We start from the raw sequence: 19636 nt of genomic DNA, 5'->3' as shown, positions 1-19636 counted from the left end.
AGCCTCCCCACTAGTATTTAAACCTCTGCTCGAAGGAAAACCCACGCAGCCACTCCTTTGTGCACAGCCGAGATGCCATATTTTGGTGCTGAATTGGTTTTCGTATCCTCAGGACGCTTGAGGCACAAGGAGAAAGATGATCACTTTGGAGCAGCCTCGCTGGGGAATTTGGAAGCAGAGGTCAGGAGCTCCCCCGAGGCCAGTACAATGGGAGGAGCCCGGTCATTCAGTCCCCACATTTTTAAGGGACTCCATGGGTCCTTAGGCAAGAAGAGCTGGCATATCAGGAAGGTCTTCTCTCAGCTGGCTTTTCTGGGCATCTGAGTTGGGGCGGGGGGGTGGGAGATGGTGGGGGGTGGCAGCCAACCAGCTCTGGCCTCTATCTGCATATTCATAAGCCCCCCACACCGGTTGGCTGTGCTGGGCAGCCCCCACTGTCCCCACTGCTGCGGCAGGGCTGTGTCTATCAGAAGGTGCCTTGCACTGAGAAGGGGCAGGCCAAGCCTTCCCTCACTCAGCCACAGGCACCAGGCCTGCCTGGGGAGGAAGCCAAAATCACTTCCTGACCATGGTTCTTTGTGCCCAAGGCTGGTGAAGAGTGGGCTGCTCCATCTTCTGGCTGCAGAGCCCAGGACTTGGATCTCCCTGAGGGCATCTTCTCTGTGAGTAACTCCATCCCTTCCATTGACCTTGCCAGAGCACTTTCTTTTTTAATGATGGACTGTTTAGTATAAAAATTTTCAAGAATGCAGAGAAATGGAGAGGCTAGCATTGCAAGACCCAGCACCTAGATGTAATCAAGTTCATATGGTACCCTATTTGCTTCATCTGTGTTTGTTGGCGGAAATATTTTCGAGCAAATCACAGACAGCAGCACTTTTTGCTCCAAATGCCTCACTCTGTAATACCCTGATACGCATCTCCAGAGCACTTTTTAAACTCTTCTTTCATAAGGTTCTCACACCAGTCTTGAGTGAGGGGACGATTTCATTCCCATTTTAGAAAAGCAGAAAAAGCAGAAAGTGTGGCTTGAGGGCAAATGGCTGTAGCAGAGCCCAGACCTCCTAACTCCCGGCCCAGGGCACCCATCTCTGCCACAGTTAAGGATCTCACATCCACAAGTGTTTTGCTAGATAGCGATGAGATATTGCAGCCACTTTGTGACCTTGGGCATGTCGCTTCACCAGGCTTTGGTTGCCTCATTGATAAAGCAAGAACAGTGCATGAAGATCTGAGGTTCCCTAACACAGGTCTGTGATGTTTTCACTGGTTTTCAGAAAAGACAATGTAGAGGTTTTTACGAATCTAAATTAATGTGGACATTATGCCCTTCTTCTCTTCTCTTTCTCCTCTCCTCCTCTCCTCTCCTCTCCTCTCCTCTTCTCTTCTCTTCTCTTCTCTTCTCTTTTCTTTTCAAAACCAGGGTAGTGAAGATGCTTTTCTTTTATGAAATAAAAATGATAGTGGATTGTAGTCTTTTGCATACCTATTTTTTGGGGGGCTCTTACCTGCAAATAAAATGTCAAGACCTCTCAGGCTGGTCCAATTTTTTTTTTTGATTTTCATTTCATTAATGGTTGACATCTAGAAGTCTGGAAACCAGGCAATATACCAGATGATCCCCAAGTCCCCTCCAGGGCTACATAAAGTTCCAGGGCCATGAGGCCTCCCAGGCCCACCCTAGAGGAAAAGGAAATTGCAAATTAAGGAGTGCCTATGGTTGTGCTAGAGAGAGCAGCCCCCAGAACTCTAGGAAACAGCACTGTTATCCATCCAATCCCCTTTCACAGATGAGGAAACTGAGACGGGAGAGAGGCAAAGTTAACCTATGTAAGATCACACAGGAGTTAGTAGTGAGTCTGAGCCAGGTGCAGCACCTAGTGGGTCACGTTCACAGACACCCACGACGCAGACCAGCAGGGCTTCTAACTTGTATTTGTGTCTGTCTGTGGAGAGGGCTGTTTGCGCTGAGCTGTCTAACTGACCTCCTTTACCCATTTCCACCACCAGCCAATGCAGGGAGAGCTGCCCAGGGCTGGACCAGAGAGGGCTGGGGTCATCCCCAGCCCATGGCCATGTGGGGATGATGCAGGGTCTCCAGAGAATGAAACACAGATGAGGTTGCATCTGAAATCACCTTAGAAAAGTCTAAACATGCTGTATGACCTTGAGATGTGCCACCCGAACAAGTTCACATTAGCAGCTAGGGTCTGTTAAGCCTGGTGAGCACCTGGATGAGAGACTCCACAGGAGCTCTGTATTCCTACAGGACGTGTGATCACTAACATGACGGCCTGTGGCGGACCCTTAGATCCTGTGACATCTGCATGGGAGAGGCTGTTTCGGGCGAAGGCATTTTCCTCCATATTTCTCCAGCCGTATTGGGTGGGCACGAGACTGGTCCCATTGGAATCCAACCGTCTTGCATCAATCTGGATCGAGCATCGATGGCAGTGATGAGAATGAATTGTAACTCTTGGGCTTTGCATGATGCCCCATAGCCCACCTTGCTTCACTGATTGGTTCTCTGGTGGTCCTGCTGGAGGGTATCAGAGGTGTTTGTTGTTCCTAAATCTGGGCACAGCACAGAAGGGGAGACACAGCCTGTGAGCTGCTGGTCTCACTACAACCGGCCCTGTGAGCTACCCTTTCCCTTTGCCCCCGTGGGCAGATATCAAGGAGGATTTCTTGGAAGGGCGTAGACTCGTAGGGAGAAGGGCTCCCCTGCTAGGAGGTGATCTGTGCAGTTGAAAATTCCACGGACCCTGGGTGTCTTTTCAGCCAGTGCCCATGGCCTCTAACATGTCAGGTGCACGGCTTCTTTCTTAGGTCTATTATTTACTTGAAATTCCACCTTACTCTCATTTTACACTTTCTGGCTGTAAAATCCTATGTAGCTTTGCACTTATCTCATGAGCCCGGTGTTCTGTGCTCATGTTTGTAGCTAAATTTGCTTCTCTAGTGGAGCTTTTTACGTCTGGTGCCCAGGAATGTATATCCAGGAAAGAGTCAATGAGAAAATCCAAGCTTTGTTTGTTTGTTTGTTTGTTTTGTAGACTTTCATTTTTAGAGCCGTGTTAGGTTCACAGCCAAACTCAGCAGAAGGTACAGAGATTTTCCATACATCCTCTGTCCCCACACATGCATAACCTTCCCCATAAATGCAAGTTTTTAAATATCAAGGGCAAAGTTTGATTTTTAAAAATTACAATGTGAAAATGTGTCCGTTGAAAATATGCAAAATACAGAAAAGTAAAAAGAAGAAATAGGTAAGAAGAACTATCCACGGTTTCATCACCTGTAAACAACATTGATAACATTTTAATGCATTTCTTTCTCATCTCTCCTCCTTTGCATTTTTAATAAGTGATTTTCTCTCTCCCTACTTATTATAAAATAATGTTCTACAAATTCTTCCACATATTCTAAGCAAAAAACAGTGTAAGTTCCCAGAGATATAGACAAGACTGTTCATCCCAAAATTATTCATAAGAACAATAGCTAACACTTACCAGTAACTTACTATGTGCCAGGAACTGGTCTAAAAACTGGATCCTGACAACAACCCTATTGTCACAGTAGGTGTTATGGTTATTTCCATGTTACTAATGAGAAAGCTGAGGTACAGAGAGGTCACAGCTAGTAAGCGGCTCTAGGGATTTAAATCGAACCAGTCTGACTCCGTAGTCCATACTCTATTGTCTGTATTGCTATACTAGTGACAACATAAGAAAAAAATCTGACTGATCAAAAGGAAATTTATTAAATAAATTATGATATATACACACATGGAATATCACCAGCTTTCACAATGTTGTAGATAGATATTCATTGACATAAACCCCCCCCCCCAAAAAAGGAAGGCATAGTTCCATGGCTAATAATTCCATTTTTAAAAATTTGTATAATTCGGAGAAATCATGTAAGTTTATTTGTAAACAGAGAAAAAAGTATAGGAAAAAAAAAGGCAAACACCAAAATGTTAACTGTGATTTTTTTTTCCTAGGAGGTAGCATTCTAGGTGTCTTTCTTTTCCTCTCAGTACATCTCTATATTTGAGGAGTCGAATGACCCTTAATTGCTTTCATCATCTAAGAAACGCAGTAAAGCTATTTTTAAAGGGTTGCGGCGACTGCTATTCCGTCAGTAACTGTGAGTGCGCTGCTGGTTAATTTTTAAACAGAAAGCAGTGCGGCTTCATGCCACACCCAGGTAAAGGGCTCCGGGGGGCACGCTGACCCAGCGCCCAGGCTTCCTGTGTCTCAGCAGCCTGGATGCAGAGTTTCCATGACTGTCCTACCATCCCTGAGCACCCAACCACAGCAGAGTCTGGCTGGATTTCTAGTTTCTGGCCCTAAGACATTCCCGCGGATGGTTGCTTTGTTAAGCGCACTGAGCTCCGTCGCCGACCCCAGTGGATCTGCCTTTTGGAGCACGCAGACTACAGGGAACCTCAAAAAACAAAACCTTAGATAACCCACAAGGGAGATTTGGCAAAGTTGGTGGTTCTATGCCCTATCTGTCTCTGTATTGGTTTTGTTCCCTGTAGATGCTAGAAAGATCTGAAATAGTGTACCTGTAATGAAGAGGTGAGAATCAGTCTACAGAAAGTGCACACGGAACAATTTACGCAGCAGAGGCAGCAAACACCTGTTTGGTGACCACTGGAAGTCAGGCACTGCTTGGGGACACAAAGAGGGATCTCACAGCCTAAAGGAGAAGAGACAAGGCACCTGGGTGGCTTAGTTGGTTGGCTGTCTGCCTTAGGCTCTGGTTGTGATCTCGGGGTCCCGGGATTGAGCCCCGCATCGCATCAGCAGGGAGTCTGCTTCTCCCTCCCACTCTCCCTCTATGCTCTCTCATTCTCAAATAAATAAAATTTCTAAAAAAAAAAAAAAAAGAAAGAAAAAGAAAAAAAGAAAGGAGAAGAGACATTGATTACTTCAGAGAGGAGGTGGCATTTCAGTTGGATTTTGGAGAGGGAGTAGGGGTTTGTCAGGTAGTAAAGTGAGAGCAGGGCCTTCCAGGCAGATGGAATAGTAAAGTGCCAAGACCTGGAGTCGTGAAGGAGTTTGGCATGCTCCGGAAACACGGAGCCCAGGACAGCTCAGTGGCAATGCTCCCAATGGGGCAAGTTTTGAGGACAATGGGTCCAGAGGAGCTGAGACATCCGTACCTTATATTCAACAGGCAGCTAGCAAAGACTGATTCCATGCAGGGGCATAAGCAGGCCCATGTTTTAGGAAATTAATGCTGATGCCAATGTCACTGACAAAACGGAGACAATCTAAAGGGAATTTCCACCAGCTGCCATCACCTCAGCGATCCGCTTGGCAGCTCCTGTCCACGTACTCTGCCTTCCCCCACTGCCATGGAGGACTCTCCCCATGCATGACATCTCACCCCCACCTTCCTACCCGAGGATGGGCTCCAGAAATTCTCCCCCCTGGCCTACATTAACAAACTGCCTTTCTACGGCATCACCATTAGCCTTCAAATACGCTGTTATTTCTTCTATCTTGACCGCATTTCTCCTTCCAGCCGCTGTCCCATTTCTCTCCTCTGCAAAACTCCTGGAAAGAGTTGTCGTAGTTAATGTCACCAATTCCTCCTCTTGTCCTTTGCCTTAAATCCACTCCCAACAGGCTTTTTCTCCCTATACCCCACCAAAACTTCTCTGATCAAGGTCCTGAACACCTCTATGTTACTAACCATCCTTATGTGACTTGACCTCTCCCTGCTCCTAGAAACACCTTCTTCACTGGGCTCTCAGGAACTCCCACACCCCTAGATTTCTTCCTACCTCACTGAGCACTCCTTCTCACCCTTGACTGTTACCCCTCTTACCCCAGCCTCTTCACGTTCCTATGTCCCAGGACTTGGACCTTGGCGCCCTCTTCCTCTGTGTACATTCATTCCTTGGTGATCTCACCCATCTGCATATTGACAACCATCAACTTTATATTTTTAGCCCAGATCTCTTCACTGAGTCCCAGGCTTATTTATCCAACTGCTTTCTCAACATCTTCATTTGGATGTCTCATGGTTATTTCAAATTCAACATGTGCAAAATGGAACTCCTGATATTCCTCCCCAAACCCACTCCTCTGGAGTCTTTCTGACTCAGCTCGTGGAATTTTGTCCTTTGAGTCACTGAGGCCAAATGCTTTGGCGTCATCATCGGTCATACTTTATTTCCCTTTGTGCTCCACATCCAGTCTGTTAGCAAATTCTGTGGGCTCCACATTCAACATATACCCAGGATCTGATGTAACTTCCCACTTGCATTGCTGCCGTCCTGGTCTGAGACACCTCACCTCCATTATTACACTCTAGGTCACTGCCCAGATGCCTAGAGGCCTCGAGTGTCCTAGACTGTCCCCCGGTCTATTCTCCATCCAGTAAAGAATGGTCCTTTCAGAACTGAGTCAGGTCACATTACTTATAAACTTGCAGCGGGTCCTCATTTATGTCAGAGTAAAGACCAACGTCTTCACAGTGGCCAACACGGCCCTATTACAATGACCTTCCATACTTAGTGTGTTATGTCATCTGGCTCCTTTTGCATGAATGTTGGCTCCACTTGGGCAGAGGACTTTGTCTGTTGTCAGCACTTGATCCACATTTGTTGAATGAATGAATCAATGTAGAAGGACCAGAGTGAGGAGAGGCTAGAGGGTGGGGGACCAGTCATGAGGTACTGGAATTGTCTAGGTAAAAAGTTGAGACCCTGAATCAAGAAACTGTGATGGAAAAGGCACAGTGGAATGCAGTCCAGAGCAATTTTTTTGCCATAAATGACCAGGCATGGTAACCAATTCACTGTTGAGGACGAGGACCTGGGGAGGAGTCCAAGGCCCCCTGCTTCCAGCTTAAATAAGATCGGTAGTATGAGAGGTGAGGCAGAGGGGCAGTTCTAGAGTTTGGGCTTGAACATGTTGAATATAAACAGGAGATGTTCACTCAGCAGTTAGAATAACTAAAACCAATCCCCTCTTCTTTTTGGAAGGTACTTAACTGCAAATATAGATAGTTTATACGGCTGTCAGTCTCTTGTGATTAAAATATCAATTCTGGGGGCGCCTGGGTAGTACAGTTGTTGGGCGTCTGCCTTTGGCTCAGGGTGTGATCCTGGCATTATGGGATCAAGCCCCACATCAGGCTCCTCTGCTATGAGCCTGCTTCTTCCTCTCCCACTCCCCCTGCTTGTGTTCCCTATCTGGCTGGCTGTCTCTCTGTCAAATAAATAAATAAAATCTTAAAAAAATCAATTCTGCCAGTTCAGTGATCATTATTAGTTAGAAAGCAGCCAATGTGTGCTTAATGAATGACCCAGATATGCCTAGCAGGTGGTAGGAGTTGATGGAAAAGTCACTTTTCCATATTATACAAATAATATATATTCATTGTCAAATGATCACAGGAAGTTAAGAAACATGTGTCTCCTCAAGAGGTGTTAAACCATCCAAACTGTTGGAATGAATGTAGCAATAAGTTTTTAAATGTACATTAATTTGGCAAATCATCTATTTCATTTTAGTCGTTTACAAATGTCTTACTCAAAGCAAAAACCTTCTAGTTATTCTGACCCACGAACCTTGCTTTCAGTGGCATTTTCCTCGTGATGGCCAGGCAGCTGCTACCACCTCCCACCCTCCACCCTGGCACTGGGAGCAGCATTGGTCACGGGAAGCTTGTCGGGTGACTCTGCTGGTCGCCCGGCAGCATCAGGTGGACGCTGTGGCCACGTCTACACAAGAATGCAGAGGCTCCTGAAAAGCCAAGGTTTGCCCGAGGTAGAGAACTCCAAGTAAGCTTTAGACGGAGAGTGGGAAGAAAACAAGCAGACTCTCTCCTGCCAGCATTTGTGTAAGCGAAGCAAAGGAGAGTGGAAATTTCTAGAGGAAAGAAATTCATTTACCTCTTGTAGGAAAGGAGGCATCCACTTGACAAAGAAGTCGGCCTCTTTTTCTTTTTTTAAAGATTTATTGATATGAGAGAGAGAGAGTATGGAGTGGGGGCAGAGGGAGAGAGAGTCTTAAGCAGACTCCACACTGACTGTGGAGCCCAACGCAGGGCTTGATCTCACGACCCTGAGATCAGGACTTGAGCCAAAACCGAGAGTCAGACAATTAACCGACTGTACCACCCAGGCACCCCGAACTCAGTCTCTTACACAGGTCTTTCCATCTCTGTGGAGGCAACTAAAGTGTGGTTGTGTCAAAGGATTTGGAATCTTAGCAACTGCGAGCCACTCTCAGCCTCACTGAGCCTCAGTTTCTTCCTCTGTAAAATGGGAGAATTAACTGATTCTCAGGGTTGGCACCAGTGCAATGAGGTGGCATGTACAAACGTTTGTAAACTGCCAGTGCCTTAAACTTGCTGTCTGAAGCCTCCTGGTTCAAGTGCACTGTATTTTGATACTTTGTGGGGGTGGGGGAATAGCTTTAGGCAGGCTTTCCTAAAATAGCTCCCCGTTTCTTCCCACACCCTCATCCCAGCTTCCAACCCCTTATCGCACTTTTCCTTCATAGCACGGATCACGACCTGGAAATAGACGTGTTCATTCCCTCTTCTCCTGGGAGCCAGCCGGCTCCACGAGAGCAGGGTTCTGCCGCTCTGCTTCAGCACTGTCTCTCCAAGGGCTCAGATCAAGGCCCGAGGCCTCGGAGGCGCGTAAGGAATAGTTGTTAAACGTGAGCAATGAACATACCCTCTGATTCTTCCAGGAGCAGGACGGGGGAGCCATCACACAGCTGGTTCTCAAATGCTGGTTTGCTGGTTTTAAATGCAGGTTCTGTGGCCCAGTACGAAGGGATTCTGATTGTGTGCGACTGGTGGGGGCTCCTGGATTTGCTATTTTTAACAAGTGCCTGGGCGCCCGGGGGTTTGTGGCAGTAGACACTAAGAAGGTTACTCTGAATCAGAGAAACCTTGTTTTGACTCCAGCCTGCCACTTAACTAGTTGTACATGACCTTAGGGAGGTAACTTGACTTCTAGGAGCCCCTTTCCTTATCTCTTCAGTGAGAATGACAACATTCTCAGGGAGCTGTTACGAGAACTAAATTAGGTCATGGGTGTGAAGTTCTTAGCATGAGGCCAGTTGTGCAGTTGGCTGCTGTTATATTTATTATTATTATTCTATTGTTATGCCCTAGCAAGAGAATTTCTCCCTGAAGGATCACGCTTAGGAATCTCTTAAAGTAGGATCCCCACCAGCAGCACGGCATCACCTGGGAGCTGGTTAGAGGTACAGAAAGTCTGACCCACCCGAGACCTGCTGAACGTGACCTTGCACCGTAAGATGAGCTCTAGGTTATTGGTTTGCACGTTCAGGTTTGAAAAACACTGCTCAAAATCACATATGCCATTGTTTTCTTCCTGTCTCTAACTCCAGAGTCTGCTCAGGTTTCTAAGCCCTAGCATCACAGAGTTTGAATCCTCGACAGCTGCGTCTCATCCTTCTGAGTGCAGAGAGGGAGCCCCCAGCTCACTCTGGGTACCCCTCCAGCTGAGGACGTTTGGAGAAGGGATTCCTTCACGGAGCTGCAGCTAACCCTCTGAGCAAGTAGGAGATGGACCCAAACTCTGGCTTGCTTCCTCCTCTGTCCCGGGCTTGCTCCCATCTGGCAGAACCCTGTATGGAAGGTGAGAGAAGCCCAGTCCCCCGAGAGAAGGGCAGAGACTCCCCCTTTGCCTGGAGCCCAGGCCCCAGCTCCAGCTTTGCCGACCCTGACTGGTTTTGGGATGAGAACATCCAAGCAAAGCGGGCCAGGGTGGAGACCATCGTCCAAGGCATGTGCCTCTCTCCTCACGCTCTGGCTCTGGGGCCAGGCAATGCCGGAGCCAGGGACGGCGCATATTGTGCAGAGAAGGCCCGGGAGCGGAAGAGGAAGCAGAGCCTTCCCATGCAGCAGGGCCCTCTGAAGCCAGGCCCTGTCAGGGACCATGGCAGCAGGAAAGGGGGCCCTCGGGTAAGAGAACAGCTCCATCAGCTGAAGCAACAGCTAAGACATTTACAAAAGCACATCCTGCAGGCTGCTGAGCCCAGGGACGCAGCCCAGGACCCAGGAGGCTCCGAGACGGACAAGGGCCCTCTGAGAGTAAAGCAGAGGAAGGGCTGTGGATCTAGGCCCTGGGCTATGGACAGTGACCACTACCAGGGTTCCCGTGCGGACCTCTCTGGGGAGGAAAAACACAGGGCATCTGAGGTGGAATGCCAGTCTGGCGAGCCCAGATTCCTTCCCTGTGGAGCACGGGCTTTGTTGGAGATTCTGAGGAAAGAACTGACCGGGGCTGTGGCCCAAGCTGTGGACTCAGCATTACAGAAGGTACTATTGGATCCATCAGGCCACCTGACTCAGCTGGGCAGCAGCTTCCAGGGGCTTGTGCCAGAGGGGAGAAGTGAGCCCTCACCTCCTGAGAGAGGAGCCTGTAAAGATCTGTTTCCTTTGGCCACCTTGCCCAGGAGGCCCCAGCCACAGACTGGGGTCCCATTGCGAAACCTATCACTGGCCAAGTCTCTGGATCCTCCTCGGTACCCTGTCTCTCTGAGGATGATCCCCAGACCCTATCAGGGTCCTCCAGCAAACTGTCCTTTGACGGCGCCTTCCCACATCCAGGGAAATCAGATCCTTGGCCAGCTACTGGGTCACAGACCCAGTGGTCACTGGAGCAGCAGTCTTTCCCATGACTCATCTTCCCAAAGCCTTCCCTCCTCAGAGCCGGCCCTGCAACCGTGGGGAGCGGTCAAACTGCGACCATCAGTTCTGAGCCAGCAGCAGTACGCCTTGCCCTTCACTTCCCCCCGTTTGGAGAGACTGCCCCTTCTTCCCTCAGTGAAGATGGAACCGGGCGGTCTGCAGGCCGCCCCCGACGTGCTGCCTTTTCCTTCAGTCCACATATCCTTTACTGGTAACTGAACTTCTCACCGCCATGGCCCAGAGAAACGGGAAGTCTGGAAGGTGAGGGGAGGCAGGGACAAATAACTCCATAGTATTAAGTAGCTTTGCTTTCCCGATGGCCTTCTTAATGTTGCTTCCAGGCCCTCCTTCCCTGTGGCTCATAGTTATTAGGTCTTGACAGGGTGGTGGCCACATTCTGGGATTTAAGGATGCTGAGAAGGTTCACTAACCTTCTTCTGTGACACGCTGGATTCCACCACTACTAACTCTTTCCTTTGGGTCTGAAAGAGTTTTGTTTGTAAACTCAAGGGGCTTCCAAAATATGATAAATACCTGATGAAAGGAAAAACCCCATAATTTAGTTGTCAGAGGCCTGTACACCTAGGCAGAGAGGGTCAAAGGAATGACCTCATCTGAAGTATGGCTCTCCCAATCTCTTGACTCTGCAGGCAAAAAAGCCTACATTGTCCAGGTAGTTCACAGGGAAGCTATGAGGGACCAGAAACGTCTGAGGCAGATGGAAAAGGGGACGCGTTCCTGAGGGGTTAGACCCAAGAGGCAGCTGGGAGGGGTGGGAAGGCTTTAGTTTAAGGAACAGCTTCTAAGCTGCAGCTGAGAGGACTAGAGCTTGGGGGCTGGGTGTCTAGAGGCAATGGCGACGGCTTCCCTATGCAGAAGGCTGAGGGGCTGAGGGGCTGGGCACGTCTGTGGGGATCTGGATCTTACTGCAATCCTTAGGCAGACCCCACTCTCTCAAATAGTGTTGCCCAGAGTAACCCTCCCTCAGGATATTAATGGTTATTAAATTAGGAAAGAAGCAGCTTGGGTAAATACTATATTATTTCTAGGGGTTATTAAATACTGGCTATTTCTACTATTGGGTAGTTTGTGGGACTTCTCAGAGCCTTTAACATGCTGATGTCCACGGGAAGCTCTAGGAGGAGAAGGTCTGCAGCCTCAAACTCACATGACCAAAGATCCTCTTCCAAGGAGCATCCTTGTAGGACTAAAGTTCCCGACAACATTAGTTTGGATGTTCGTTTTATAGCGAGCTGAGCTCACACTGCTCCTTCTCATGGGCAGCCTATAATTGAGTCTCCAGAGGTCAGTGGGTCTGTGGAGCTGCATATCCAGGTGTGAACAGTCGTGTCCTCTGCCTGGGAAGCTGTACGAAGGGCGGCAGGACGGGGTGGGACCCGCTCACTGCCACACCGCGGTGGGCTCTTGTGTCCTAAAGGCCACGAGCGCCCTCTTCTGGTCACAGGTGTTGGAAGCGCGCCTAAAGCTTGGGCACCGCTGTGCGGTCCAGGCAGGCAGGCAACGCCAAGAACGCTCACGGGCCACTACTGCCTCTCAAGCAGTAGGAAACCTTGGAGGTGCAGAGACAGATCGACAGGAAATCACCCTGTGAGACAAAGGCTAGGTTATTTCTGGGCCTTTGGTAAGAAGCCACTGGTTAAAGTCGGGCAATGGGGGAAGAACCTAAGGGACTCAGTCCCTAAAGGTTCTCTGCTATACTTCCCTTGGCAGGGGCGTGCTGATGTTTCTCGGGCACCTACTGTGTGCCTAGCCCTGCTCCGTAAAATGAGAACTAGACTCAGACAGCTTTGGGAGGTCCGGCTGCACGGAATGATTTGGGGCCCCCAGGCAGCATCCTGGTTCCCCAGCTGGTCCCTCATTCCTGTTGCCTTCACCCCAGAATTAGAGATGTGTTCCTGTGGGCCACGAAAGCCGCTAAGAGCAAGCTACTTTGAAGCGCCGAAGAACGTTCACATCCATAAGACATCCGGCGCAACAGGCCGAGCAGGCGCGGTGACCAGACAGTAGGGGGCAGCACCTGCTGCGCCGCGCCCCTTCCCTGCGGCCGGCAGGAAAGCCGCAGTTCACATGGATCTGTCCACCACCTCTTAGCCACAGTTCTGAGACTCAGGAGCTCTGGAAGTCCCTGTGATTTCTTCCCCCTAAGGCTGATGGAAACATTTTTGGGGGCAAAACCTGACCTGCACTGATTGGAGGCCATTTATCGACTATCCCACTTACTGTAAATAACCATCTACTTTGCTGTGGAAATATGAATGTATTGGATGACGGACTGCTGCCACAGCCCCTGCTCTGGCCCGTAACGAGCATATGGCATATGCTCCATGTGGCCATTATAAAATAATAAATTCTGAAATCCGAAGCCCATTTGGCCCAGCGTTTTGAAGTAGGGGTTGTGGGCGTGTGTGACCTCACCATCTTCAAGCCTCCACTCTAGATCAGGTATCTGAGGCAGGGACAGAGAAGCAAACTAATTTGCCTAAAGTCACAAGACAGACACACGTGGAGCCAGGGTTCAAACCCAGGGTCGGACTGCCAAGCACAAGCTTTAACTACTACACTTACATTTTAGAAATGAGGCCCAGGGCTTGCCCCTAATGAGGTGGCAAAATCAGTGTCTGAAACTGGGTCCTTGGGCTACTAAATCCAGCCTTCTTTCCACAGCATTTGTGAACCTTTAAGAAGAGTAAGAAGTAGGTCCAACGAGGCAAGGGCAGGGGTCCTCTGGGCAGTGTCCTGGGTGCCCAGGCCATCTGTAACCATGATTAGTTGGTTTGGTCTCCTTTGGGTAAACTGATACGTCCTACTAAGACATCTTAATTGTCCTAAAGGTACAACTCTCTGACCTGAACTCTGAGGTTACTCTGTGTAACGCTTCCCACCCAGCCCCAGGACGGTCCCTGGGAATGCTATGTGTTCTTCTGTAAGAATCTTTATTTCCCTCCCATGCTGGTGCTAGGCACTCACACCACAGCTCCCTGCTCTTGTTAGAGGAGAGGCAGTCTGCTCTCAGTGAGGTATGGGTTAGAATATAATGGATTCAGGTTGATCATCTAATCACTCATTCATTCTTTCAGCCAACAATCATTTATTGAGCACCTATTATGTTCCTAGCACCGGGCTAGGCATGTGGAATACAAAAACAAAAAGATAAGGTCCTTGCCCTCAAGGAGCTCACAGTCTAAATGGGGAGACAAACATGCAGTAAAATTTCCAGTAAGGTCATTGCTACAACAGAGGTTTGTACAAAGAGCCTTGATAGCCCAGGGGAAGGAAGGCCTAATTCAGCAAGGAAATATTTCACAGAGGAGGGGTGTCCAAGCTGAGCTGGGAGGGGTGAAGGAGAGCTCTGCCAGGCACTCAGGGAGCAGGCACAGCTGAGAAGTTCAAGCTTCCTGAGCCGGAGCAAACTGTGATCTGCTACTCAGGCTGGTTAGGAGCTTGCTGGCTTAAAAACTGCCAAGAGAGCTATGAGAGTAGAATGGGGACCGTCAAGTCGGCTCATCTCATTTTACAGATGGGGAAACTGAGGCAAGGAAGGGGAAGGAAATCTCTACACGGGGTTTTGAAATCTGGGACAGACCTGCCATCTCTTCCCATTCTATTCTGACAGTGCACACGCACAAAGTACGACAAACTGTATTTGATGTCATAGATGCCATAGAACTTTTGTACATCAAATGTTTTTTAAATTCTGAAAATTTACTGTACATATATGGTATTCAGCATCTGGAAAAAGTTTTTTTTTTTTTTTTTTTAGTTTTTTTCTGTAAGCTCTAAGCCCAACATGGGTCTTGAACTCGACCCCAAGATCAAGAGTCACATGTCTACTGACTGAGACAGCCAGGCACCTTAAGAAAAAGCTTATCTGATCAGACTTGCTAGAGACAGAAAAATGGAACTAATCCACCATTCAAGTAGAAAAAAGTAAAATAGAAACCATAAGGAACAGGACAATTCATTATTTGGATAAATTAATAAAATTATTTGATTAACTGGTGTTAATTTTCCTTGACGCTGAGATAAATCCAGGAGGGCCTAAATCCTGGTCACTTGAAGAAGGCCAAACTGATGTTTTTCTTCACACGTTATCCCAGTTCCAACCTCCTGAAGGCTTACTTCCCTGATGTCCAGGTAAAGTCATTCTTCACCTCTGAAAGCCTCTGCAAAACTCCCAAGAGGCAGTGGGTTTTGGCCAGTGGGAGGCAAGTCCTAGGTCATATGTGCACGTCAGGTCCCCTTCATGTTGCTGATGGAAATATACAATTTCCAATTCTGGGCTGAGACTTTGCATGAATAGCTTTGGGCCACAAAGGTTGGGTATCTGAATTTTAAGATTTTGAGCTGTAGATAACCCAGAAACACATGGGGAGGGATGGTGGCTGGGAGGGAGAAACATTAGTAAACAGCCTCTTTGGCCTGGTGTCTTGTCTCTTCTGGGGGAGAGCACGATAAAGAAAGAATATATAAAGAGTCGGACACTGTCATGTTTATATTCAAAGTGCTGTATTTCAAAACTAACTGAAGGTGTATAGAGATCAAGCATGACAGTAAGGGAGATCAAGCTCTGATTGTTGGAACTGGAGCTTGCCTGTTCCCATAAAGGTTCTGAGGGCCTTCTCTACCCTGGATGTTGGGATAGGGCGGCTAATACTTTGTAACTACATCCTTTGTGTTTTCCAGATCTTTCCCTCATATTCAGTTGCTCAGTTGACCCCTGCCCCACACTCTGATTTCAATTCATTCTGTAACTCCAGGGTGGCAATGACCTGCTCTCTGCTCTACACCCTTATCCCTTCCTTTTGCCCTTGACCCTGCAGAAGGCTCTGGGACTGCCATGTAATCTGCCCAGGTGCAGCAGAGGCATCTGGCCTTGACCCCAGACTCTCCAAAGTCACACGAGACACCATGGAAAGCTTTTCATGGGTAAAAAAAAAAAAAAGTCGTAAATTCAGTATATCAAAAACAGTATTTTCTAATAGCCATTATAGCTAATTGAGATTTTCCTGTGTAAAAGTGAATAGGCTAGGAAAACTGGGGTGCCTGGGTGGCTCAGTCAGTTAAGCATCCGACTCTTTATTTCAGCTCAGGTCATGATCTCAGGGTTGTGAGACTGAGCCCTGGATCAGGTCCACACTGGGCGTGGAGCCTGCTTAAGACTCTCTCTCCCTCTGCCCCACCCCCCCTTAAAAAAAGAAAGCCCTTTTTAATGGTGGTTGAAACCATCCTTATCAAGCCCTATGTTGAACTGGAAGCTGACAGTTGGGACTCTGAGCACCTCATGGCAAACATCTGACCTGATGGACCCTGTTGTTTGTACAGTTCAACCGCTGCATAACCTCCCAGATGATCAAGTGGTTCAGCAACTTTCGTGAGTTTTATTACATCCAAATGGAGAAATTTGCCCGGCAAGCAATTTCAGATGGTGTCACAAATCCCAAAATGCTGGTGGTACTCCGCGACTCGGAACTTTTTCGAGCTCTCAATGTGCACTATAACAAGGGGAATGATTTTGAGGTAAGACCATGTACTTGGGTCCCATGAGGTCTGATGAGCACCTCCCCTTTGTGATTGAGTTTTAGAAAAGTTCCCCTTCTGTGTCTGTCCTTAAGTCACTGAGAACCAGGGCAGCCTGGGGCCAATGTCTGTATCACCCACAAAAAGGAGACTCAACATCTTCTCTGAGGCAACAGGTGGATATCACGAGATGAATATACACCCAGTCTTCATTCTGAAACTAAAACAGAAGTTGACCAGATGTTGTGCCATTTTAGATCGAATACTCTGCAATGAAAAGTTCCATAACTTGTTGACCTTTTCGCCTTAGCGCCAGGAGGCACACAACTCAATGCTGGGCTGTGGCAGCACCTAGACTTGGCCCCGTTTTCTTTAGGATTTCTGTTCATCATTTGGTTCTTTATTCTCACTTGAACAGTTTTATTTGTGGGCCTTTCATGGCAAGTCACCTCAGAGTCTTTCTTTCTGGAAATACTGAATACACACCACTCAAGCTTCTCGGTCCTTTGGGGATCTCTATGAAGGCACACTGGTGGCACCTTACGTACAGCATCAGGAAAGGGTGAGCAAGTGGCCTAGATATCATGGGTGAGCACTTCTAATCCAGACATGCATTTCCTTGTGTGCGGCCGACAGCTCTGCTGGGCTGGCGTCCTGTTCTGCAGGCCACTGACTACACTTCCCTCTCCTTGCCTTTCTCACTTGACTCGGATGTACCCAAGAGAGGGAAGAACCGTTGGCGTCTATCAGATGTTCTGTCAGAATATGTCTGGAAACCTAAGCCTTCTTTCTGAGGCTTGTGGCATCAGGGCATGTGGATGGGGCAGGGCTGCCACATCTTTCCACATGGGGTGGTCATATGGCATGCAGGGGAGGCAAGCCCTGGGCCAGGCTGGATTTGGAGGACCTGTGGGACTCCCCATCCTTTATGGTGCCCATCTGTGTGAGGTCCTGGAACATAGGCTTGAGTTCCCCTCCACCTCGTGCTTGGCTTTGGAAGCAGGAATGATTCCAAGTCTTTTGGATCCAACCCCAAAACATGGTGGGATGAGGTACAACAGTTGTGAACTTGGGGCATGCCTTTCCACATTAGGCACTAAGGAAGAGAATACTAAAAACCTCCTTTGAACCACAAATTTAATTTCAATCGGAGTCAGAGTTTCCCACTTACTAAAAGCATCACAGTTAGTAGAATTCACTTCTCCTACAAAGGGAGTGTCCCTAATATGCTTTTTTGCCAGGGTTGTCTCACGGGTACCATCATTTTAAGGTTTGTATTTGATGAGAGAGCAGGGGATTCTTAGGGCTGTAGAAATCAAGAGCCAGGAGTAGAGATGCTCTTATCAGCCCACTACCCCAGAACAGGTAGCACTGAGGTCTGCACAGCACCAGTGCTCCTCGGCCTCATGTCTTTTCTTTCTTGTGCGTCTCTTTGGGAATGCAGGTCCCAGACTGCTTCTTGGAAATTGCCAGCTTGACGTTACAGGAGTTCTTCAGGGCTGTCTCCGCGGGGAAAGACTCAGATCCTTCCTGGAAGAAACCCATTTATAAAATTATTTCGAAACTAGACAGTGATATCCCAGAGATATTCAAATCTTCCAGCTATCCCCAGGAGCTGTTTCGGAATTAAGATCCCACCAAGTGAGGAGCAACTGGCCAGGGTTTCCTAGGTTTGTCTTAAACGGCAGTCAGTGTAGCTGTAGTCAAATGAAAAAGGCATAAGGAGAAACCCCCCACATAGGTCCTATTCATTTATTTCCTTTTTCAGAATCGTCAGAGTCTTAATCCTAACTATAAAATATATCAACCAAACATAATGGTGTGTTGGCAGCATATTGCAAAAGGGACATCACAGTTTGGAATCAGAACTTAAATCTCCACTCCCCTGTTTCCCGGGGTTGTGACCCTGGGAATTTGCCAGCATCTCTGCATTTGTAAAGCCAGGTTGTGAGGATAAAAGATATTCTGTTCTAAAGTACACTGTGAAATGTTACTCACTACACAAATGTTAGTTTTCTCCCCCCTGGGCATTCAGATAGTCATCTTTTGTGTGTGTGTTTTTTTGTTTTGTTTTGTTTTTACAAATTGCTGGTTTTCGTTACCTATTTATTGAGCTCCACCTATTTGCTAGACACTTTCAAATACATTATTTTCAGGCTTTTCACTCTGAAAAGTAGATACTATCTTCATTTGAAAAACAACCAAACCCAAGTTTGGGACCTACGAGGTAACTTGCCAAAGCATAAGGCTAGGGCATTTGGGTTGGCGGGGATGGTCAGGAGTATGGAGGAACCCAAGGCCTTCTGATGCCAGACGAAATGCAGGACCACCTCGTGCTGCCTTTCGTGATCTCAAAGAGGCCACCATCCCCAGGAAGCATCCAGCACTGATGGGGCACTGCCATCTGACCCCCTCTGCCTAGCACTCAAGAATGTTTCATCACCCAGGATTTCCGCTGATCATGCCAGCATGCCCAAAGCAAGCTTTCTGCTGGACTTGAGTGTTGCTGTTTATTCATTCATCTGCTGGAAGTTTATCAGCGGGACAACCCAACTAGGCTCTAGAAGACCAATGCAATTGATGCCCCAACCTCTTATGTGCAAAAGAAATTGAACTTCAGACTTGGAAGTTGGAAGGGGCCTTAGGAGATCATCTGGCCCACCCTGTTTAAGTTAGGAAGAAGGGAACTGAGGTCCAGACAGGACACTTGCACAGCCCGTGCAGAGCCTCCAGACAATAAATGACATAACTGGGTGGAAGGCATCACACACAATAACAGAAATTCTCCCACTCCATAAGGACATCACAGGCCATGGTCAATCTTTCAGATTAAGGAATTCATGAAATCAACCTTTTTTTTGTTTTTCCTACTGGCCCAACACAAACTGTGACTTACTCTGAGCATATAGGCAAGACCTGTGCAAAGCTGAGTAACCGCATCTGTCTTCTATGCTAGTCAGGGCCAAGTCTTGTAAGCACTGCAAAGGTGTGCAGGCTGGGGGGGGGGGGTCACACAGAGCTCAGGGCCTGTCATTCTGATTAAGGGAGGTCTGTGACTTAAGAAGCTGGGGTGCCTGGGTGGCTCTGTCGTTAGGTGTCTGCCTCTGGCTCAGGTCATGAGCCCAGGGTCCTGGGATTGAGTCCCGCATCGAGCTCCCTGCTGAGCAGGGAACCTGTTTCTCCCTCTCCCTCTACCTACTGCTCTGCCTGCTTGTGCTCTCTCTGTCAAATAAATAGGTAAAATCTTTATTAAAAAAAAAAAGCAGCTTACATTTTCCCCATCCACGTATAACAAGTTTCTATATTCAACTACCCCCACTTCCTTGACTTTCTGGGTGGGCTGGATCTGAGGAGATAAAATCCCTAAACTATTGCTAGATGTATCCATATAAAA

General features: G+C 47.9%; 1 protein-coding gene across 2 annotated transcripts; it reads left to right on the top strand.

The window, feature by feature from the left end:
* Nucleotides 1-9576: 9576 nt before the first annotated feature.
* PROX2 (prospero homeobox 2) lies at nucleotides 9577-18136 on the top strand. 2 transcript variants are annotated; one of them, XM_002914725.4, is made up of 5 exons: nucleotides 9577-10896; nucleotides 12028-12039; nucleotides 14758-14859; nucleotides 16048-16242; nucleotides 17687-18136. In XM_002914725.4, the coding sequence occupies exons 1-5, from the start codon at nucleotides 9577-9579 to the stop codon at nucleotides 17870-17872; spliced, it is 1815 nt and encodes a 604-aa protein (XP_002914771.1). In that variant the 3' UTR covers nucleotides 17873-18136. The 2 variants fall into 2 exon arrangements, with proteins under 2 accessions (XP_002914771.1, XP_011217355.1); XM_011219053.3 differs by lacking the exons at nucleotides 12028-12039; nucleotides 14758-14859 and having other exon boundaries at nucleotides 9577-10332.
* Nucleotides 18137-19636: the final 1500 nt, after the last annotated feature.

The sequence above is a fragment of the Ailuropoda melanoleuca genome, chromosome 14 (assembly GCF_002007445.2).
Source record: "Ailuropoda melanoleuca isolate Jingjing chromosome 14, ASM200744v2, whole genome shotgun sequence".
Taxonomy (NCBI): Eukaryota; Metazoa; Chordata; class Mammalia; order Carnivora; family Ursidae; genus Ailuropoda; species Ailuropoda melanoleuca.
This window is presented reverse-complemented; position numbering and strand designations above follow the sequence as displayed.

Coding starts and splice junctions, on each gene's coding strand:
- PROX2 (XM_002914725.4), top strand. CDS start 9,577: ATGGACCCAAACTCTGGCTTGCTTCCTCCTCTGTCCCGGGCTTGCTCC. Junction 14,860..16,047: donor CTTACTTCCCTGATGTCCAG/GTAAAGTCATTC, acceptor TTGTTTGTACAG/TTCAACCGCTGCATAACCTC. Junction 16,243..17,686: donor ACAAGGGGAATGATTTTGAG/GTAAGACCATGT, acceptor TTGGGAATGCAG/GTCCCAGACTGCTTCTTGGA.